The 5,916-nt window shown below is 38.9% G+C and overlaps 1 protein-coding gene across 1 annotated transcript in view; it reads right to left on the reverse strand.

The window, feature by feature from the left end:
- Positions 1-4,871, reverse strand: part of sirt2 (sirtuin 2 (silent mating type information regulation 2, homolog) 2 (S. cerevisiae)) — a 7,921-nt gene extending 3,050 nt beyond the window's left edge. The window contains exons 1-15 of the mRNA XM_005751703.1: positions 4,689-4,871; positions 4,487-4,533; positions 4,238-4,286; positions 3,789-3,899; positions 3,626-3,667; positions 3,388-3,494; positions 2,809-2,865; positions 2,629-2,697; positions 2,426-2,555; positions 2,276-2,335; positions 2,128-2,183; positions 1,926-2,002; positions 1,696-1,747; positions 1,551-1,618; positions 322-388 (exon numbers count right to left, since the gene is read on the reverse strand). Of these exons, the coding sequence (XP_005751760.1) occupies positions 322-388; positions 1,551-1,618; positions 1,696-1,747; positions 1,926-2,002; positions 2,128-2,183; positions 2,276-2,335; positions 2,426-2,555; positions 2,629-2,697; positions 2,809-2,865; positions 3,388-3,494; positions 3,626-3,667; positions 3,789-3,899; positions 4,238-4,286; positions 4,487-4,533; positions 4,689-4,704 (1,008 nt within the window). The 5' untranslated portion in view covers positions 4,705-4,871. The remainder of the gene's footprint in view (positions 1-321; positions 389-1,550; positions 1,619-1,695; positions 1,748-1,925; positions 2,003-2,127; positions 2,184-2,275; positions 2,336-2,425; positions 2,556-2,628; positions 2,698-2,808; positions 2,866-3,387; positions 3,495-3,625; positions 3,668-3,788; positions 3,900-4,237; positions 4,287-4,486; positions 4,534-4,688) is intronic.
- Positions 4,872-5,916: the final 1,045 nt, after the last annotated feature.

Below are 5,916 nucleotides of genomic sequence, written 5' to 3' on the forward strand. Positions count from 1 at the left end.
TTTTTTTTTTTTTTTAGTGGCGGAAACGGGCTTCCATAAGAAATGGTCCACACGCAAAAATTTTTTTTAGTGGTTGTCACCTCTACAGTACAACTGTTGTCACTCTCATTTGCACCAAAGCAGGTGAAATGGACTGACAGTGGTTTCTGCTTCCCAACCAGACAGACTGATACCCTGAAGTTAAAATTACTTTATGTTATATTTTGATGATCAAGTGTTCCCATCACTTTCTGAGCAGTGTTTACTTGTTTTAACCTTACACATGATAGGCCTAAAAACATAACATAGGACAGCATCCTTGAAAGGGGACATGTAACTTACCTTCCATCCCAGAAGATCAGCTAGAGCCAAACATCCATCATCACAAGTACTAATGTGAGCTACATCTCTGGAGAGAGAGGCAAATAAATAGCAACGTGTTAGTGCAAAACAACTTTTTATTTCACTGACAACACCAGCACCGCTTATCTTTTACACCATAAACTGAGCTGCAAATAAGGCAGCAATGGACACCTTACTGAAGAAAGCAGTTTAAAAATAACCATCATTTTAATTAATTAGCTTTTTGTTTGTTTTGGCACAAGATGCTAATAAATTAAACTCACTGCTTCCACTAAAGCTTTCTTGGTCATTTAAGGCAGTGGTCCCCAACCCCCGGACCGGTACCAGTCTGTGAGGCGTTTAGTACCGGGCCGCAAGATTTGAGGCTCGGGTGTGAAATTTATGGTTTCAGGGTTTTTATTGTTAACTTGGTTTCCCTAGGTCTTTTCCAGTGTTGTAGTTGTGCGTCTTATTTTGAAAGAAATATTTACATGTTACCATAGCGACCAGAAAGCTAAGGGGCAGAGAGAAGGCTGTTAATCTCATGTTGTTGGCGGATTTTAGGAGGACGCTGCTAATAAAGTTACACAACTACACAGTGAATACGCGTTTATTCTTATATTTACAAAATATCAGTTTTTGTCTTGGTCGTGAAATCTTATTTTGTTGTATTTATCCGCAAAACCGTAGAGGCCGATCCGTGAAATTATTGTCTGACATTAAACCGGTCTGTGGTGCAAAAAAAGTTGGGGACCGCTGATTTAAAAGGGAATCTGATAACTTTCGATGACTTTTCAGTTTCATAGAAACTTTTTAGCAAGTCAGATACTGAGCAACGTAGTTATAAATTAGTTCAATCATTAATGTAGTGAGTAGTATGAAAAAAAATGTAGTATATTCAAAGTATCTACCAATTCCATTTGGGACAGAGATAAGTCTTTGGTGCCCTCTGGTTGTAAAATGGTGGCCTGCGTGATGTGTGTTCATTACTCTGTGCATCAGTCTGAACTTACAGCATACATTTCACATAAAAATAACTAAATCATAAAACAAAAAACCTTTTCCTGAGTATCTGTTAAACTGTATTTGACACATATATTGTGCAGCTTAATGTAAAGGTACGGCTACAGTACACTGCACTCATTAAGATCTTTTGTTTATATTAGTTTGTAGTAAACGGCAAATCCAGAGTAAAGCTATGGAGAGGAGTAGCTGTGTCTCATTATCACCTGTAAGCCTTGTCTGAGTCAAAGTCCATCCCTTCGCCGAAACCAAACAAACTCATCATGGGATTAACCTGCACAGAGACGCACATCAACACAAGCCTGCACAAAGAATCCAAGAAAGAAGCAAAAGGAAGTGGTGAGTGCTTACCTGCCCTGATTTCTCCATGTTAATGAGCAGTCTGGGGCAATTTTTTGAAACCCTAAATGAAAAAGAAACACACAAAATAAAGTTTTCACCAGATCTACGTGAAATTATAAAATGTGGTTGAGTGCAAACGCTCTCAAACAAACTCTCCTGCAGGTCTGTGGTCTACTACCAGACAATTACTGTGGCGGTCTCTGTGCTCAGACAGGAATGTGAAAGTTGAGCTGCAGTACCTGCTGACTAGACTCGCAAATGGTTGAACCTGAAGGGATGTCCCCATAACAATGAGAAGGTCGCAACGAGGAAAATCCTGAAAGGTTTACCAAAAAAAAAAAAAAAACCAAACCCAAAAACAACGTTTACTGTTACTAAGTAGCTGCATCACATTTCCTCAAAATATGCCAGAATGTTCACAAGCCGCTGGTGTCCACTCACCATCTTCATTGAAGTGAAGAATCGGGCAGGTAGGTTCTCTCCAAAGAAGACAATATCTGTGCAAGAAAAAGCAGAAGAGAGAGACTTTCTAAAACTCATGGTTGAAACTCCACATTACTAACATTTAAACAAATGAACATCTACTGACCTGGTTTAACCAAACTGCTGCACTTGTCACATTTGGGAATGTCGTCAGAAAAGATTTTCTCTACAAGACAGCAGGAGAAAGTTAAGATTCCAAGTGTCTCTTAATCAGACTAAAGCAACAATCCAAAGCAAGAAAACAAAAACACCACACCTTTCATCCACTCCAGGCTGTACTCTTTGCGGCAGCAGAAGCTGACACAGTGTGACATGTAGAACGTCCCGTGAGCTTCGATTAGGTCGTCTCCTTCGAGCCCGGCTACTCGCTCCAGCGTGTCGATATTCTGAATGAACACAGGCGGGAATGTAAATGCAGCAATAGTGACTTCATTTGTGAAAAGCGAGTGTTCCTCCTACCTGTGTGTAGCAGCGTCTCAGGATGCCCTTGTCTTTCAACATCTTCATGAAATAGTGACAAATTGTTGGCTAAACACCCGCAAAGGTCCAACATGAGAGAATGAACACAGTGTGAGGCCATTTGTAGTTTTCTATATAACAACACATGTGACAAATAATCCGCAAGTGTGCGTGTTGTACCTTAAATTGTCCCGGGTAAAGCTCCCTTGCCAAGGCAAAGAATGGCTCTGGATGTTTCTGAAATACGAGACGGAGAAAAAGATAATTTTTTTTCTAAAATAACAATTTCAAAAAAGTTACAAGACAAATGTAGATGAGTTAAAGCCAAAGCCTTGAAGTTGACCTTTTATGTGTTTACTTACTTTATCCTGTTACAATGGTGCGTGTTCATACTAGACATGGCCAAAGCCATTCACAAGAAACATGGTTTAAAGGGAGGGCAAAGAAAGCTACAAGAGATATGTTTCAGATAGTGGATGATCTGAGGGGTTTATTTTGAGCTGTGAATCATGGGAACCTACTCTAGGAGAGTCCAAGAATAAAACAAATTGAGCTGAAAATGAACATAAAAAAGTAGTTTTTTGACTGAAATATGAGTTATGGTTTAATGTGTTGAATTCGAGGCCGACAGTAATTAATATGTTGTTTTTTGTGTCAATATTAGCGAATACAAAGTTGTTTAAGAAGTGAGTAATAAATGGGCAAAGTTTTATAGCCACTATCTCCCCTCAAGCATGTCCAAAACAATCTCTCACAAACCTTAAAGTAATCTATCTGGAAAATAGCCTCTGGGTAAGGCAAGTTGTATTTTTGCAGGTTTGCATACAGGCCAGTTTCTGGAGAGCGAAAATCTGGGATTCCAGCAGCTGTAGAGAGAAATGATGTTCAGTTACTCATTAAGAATAATAATGATTATTATAATAATAGTAATTAATAAAAGAGGTGATCTTTAAGCAGTTTAAGTGCTTATTCTGTGATATAAAAGAGAGATACTCACATGTGGATATTCCTGCTCCAACCATGCAGATGATGTTTTTACCTGCATGAAAGCAGAGAAGCTTGCGGCTCAATCAATAATAACTGCATTGTGGAAACAGGCTCGTAAGCGGTAAATCGATCCCCTCCGGTGGGGGGCAGAGTGAAGGCGGGCAAAGACTCACATTTGCCGCTGTTTATGTATCGTGCCACTCCATCCAGAGTCAGCTCATCCAGGACTTTCTCAGCTGAACTGAGGCCCAGCGCGCTGGAGAAGAGGTTGCGCATGAAATCCACTGATGGGAACACAGGGAAAATCAGATAAAGGCAGAAATCGATACATTCAGCCAAGTCAAGAGGCAGCTCCTAGTCTGATAAAACATGTCTCAGCACAGCCACTGCATTAGCAGGAAAATGCAGAGGACACTGACACTGTTTAGTCACAAGTAGTAAAGTATATCTTGGGATTTAGCTACTAAGAAGTACATTATACTGCTGGGTTGGCACAATGGTCAAACTAACAGCAGAAATATATACAACTGGGAACCAGTCCAATCACTGGATGTAAGCAGTAAAGTAAGAGTGAAAATGAAAATACAGAAGTTATAAATCCCGTGTCTATGTGTTCACGTACTGTCTGCGTCTCCTGCAGCCTCGTCTTCACTGCTGTCGTCGGATTGTTCCTGCATAGGACACAATACTTAAATTTACAAGCATATCACATTTATCTACACTGCACTGAAATATTGCTGAACAGCTTTATCACCTCTTCCTGTCTCAGACACTGACAAATGAGGGTTTTGTTTGGATTATGTCAATCTGACGGACATTAACCACACCTCGCTGCTAGCATTCACTGCTTCACACACACTACTATTCTCACCTCTGGTTCGGGAGTGACCTCCTCCTCTTTTTCTGATTTAGGAAGTTCTACAAATGTAAAAACAAAACAGCACGTCAAACTCACCGCACAGTTTCACGTAAAACGAATGCACCTAGCTTTGAAGCTAGCTACACTAGCACGCAGAAACAGCGACACATTCTCGAAGTTTAACCGAAATTTAACTATCATACATCCGTCCTACCTGACGAATCAGACATTTATCCGTCTGCTGAGGATCTTACACCACAAAGGTTCTGATGACAATCGATTTAAATGCCGAATTTTAAGAAGTTATGAGAGGTATCTAACACACAGCTAGCTGTTCTGTTGTTGTCCGTCACAAACGCGGTCCGTGCTTACTCTTGTGTTCAGCTTCACAAGAAAAGTCTGTTCCTACCTTCAGTTTGGGACTTTCGATAAGACTATTTGACTCCAGATACTCCGAAACACTGTGTGGTGTGGTTCCAACCAAAGCACCCACATCATGTGGCCAATGCTAATTTACAGTTTGATGTGTTTCACACAAGTTTCGACAGGTGGGTAGTGCTGTACCATGCTGCAAAGTTACGTATTGATGTAACACCAAGTAAAGACGCGGTCAGTATTGCCCATACCAATACCGATACTGAGACCTTTACTCCATAAAGCCAGCTTATGTAGCGGGAGCAGTGTGTTATGACTTGTGAGATGAATCATAATCAATTTCGAAATTCTGAACACATTTTAATGACCAATAAATCACTGTCATTTTTGCTTTCCACAATAATTAATGAACACAACAAAACACACCTTTCAACTTTTTATTTTGAAACTGTTTTTTTTTTTCTTTTAATGTAAATGTGGCTGTCTTTAAGGTTATATTGATCAACTTCTGTTGTTTAAATGTGCTATTAGCTATAAAAAATGTTTAGTTTTTTTAATAATTAAAATAATAAGATACCAAAGTCAAACATAAAGGCTCAGACATTTTTCAGAGTGCATTTTTGATGTTCTTCTTCTTCTTCACTTCCAAAAATGCAGTGGACTACATACTGAACTTCGAGGACAGAAACAAAGTATCATCAATCCTGTCATGCTAGCATCTATCCAATGCCAATACCAGCATTTGGAAAGTTCTTAACTGCTGCTTCTTGGTTTTAACCCTAAAACAGCTTTAAAATTAATTTATATTATTATATAATTATATATAATAATAATAATAATAATAATACATTTTGACATTTACCACAAAATACTTTTTCCCGCATTCCTTAGGTGATGTAATCATTTACAGTGTAATTTCTAGTTTCTCATCTCAGATCTCAGGCTGACAGATCACGTGCTCCTTTTTTCTTTCATATCAGATTTTTATGTTTTTTCATTTTTTTTACTTAATTCACGGTGAATGCGATCTCCACTGGAGAATTTGTTTGAAATATATATATGTATAT

Source organism: Pundamilia nyererei, unplaced genomic scaffold (genome assembly GCF_000239375.1).
Source record: "Pundamilia nyererei isolate P.nyererei 1_Seehausen unplaced genomic scaffold, PunNye1.0 scaffold00323, whole genome shotgun sequence".
Classification (NCBI taxonomy): domain Eukaryota; kingdom Metazoa; phylum Chordata; class Actinopteri; order Cichliformes; family Cichlidae; genus Pundamilia; species Pundamilia nyererei.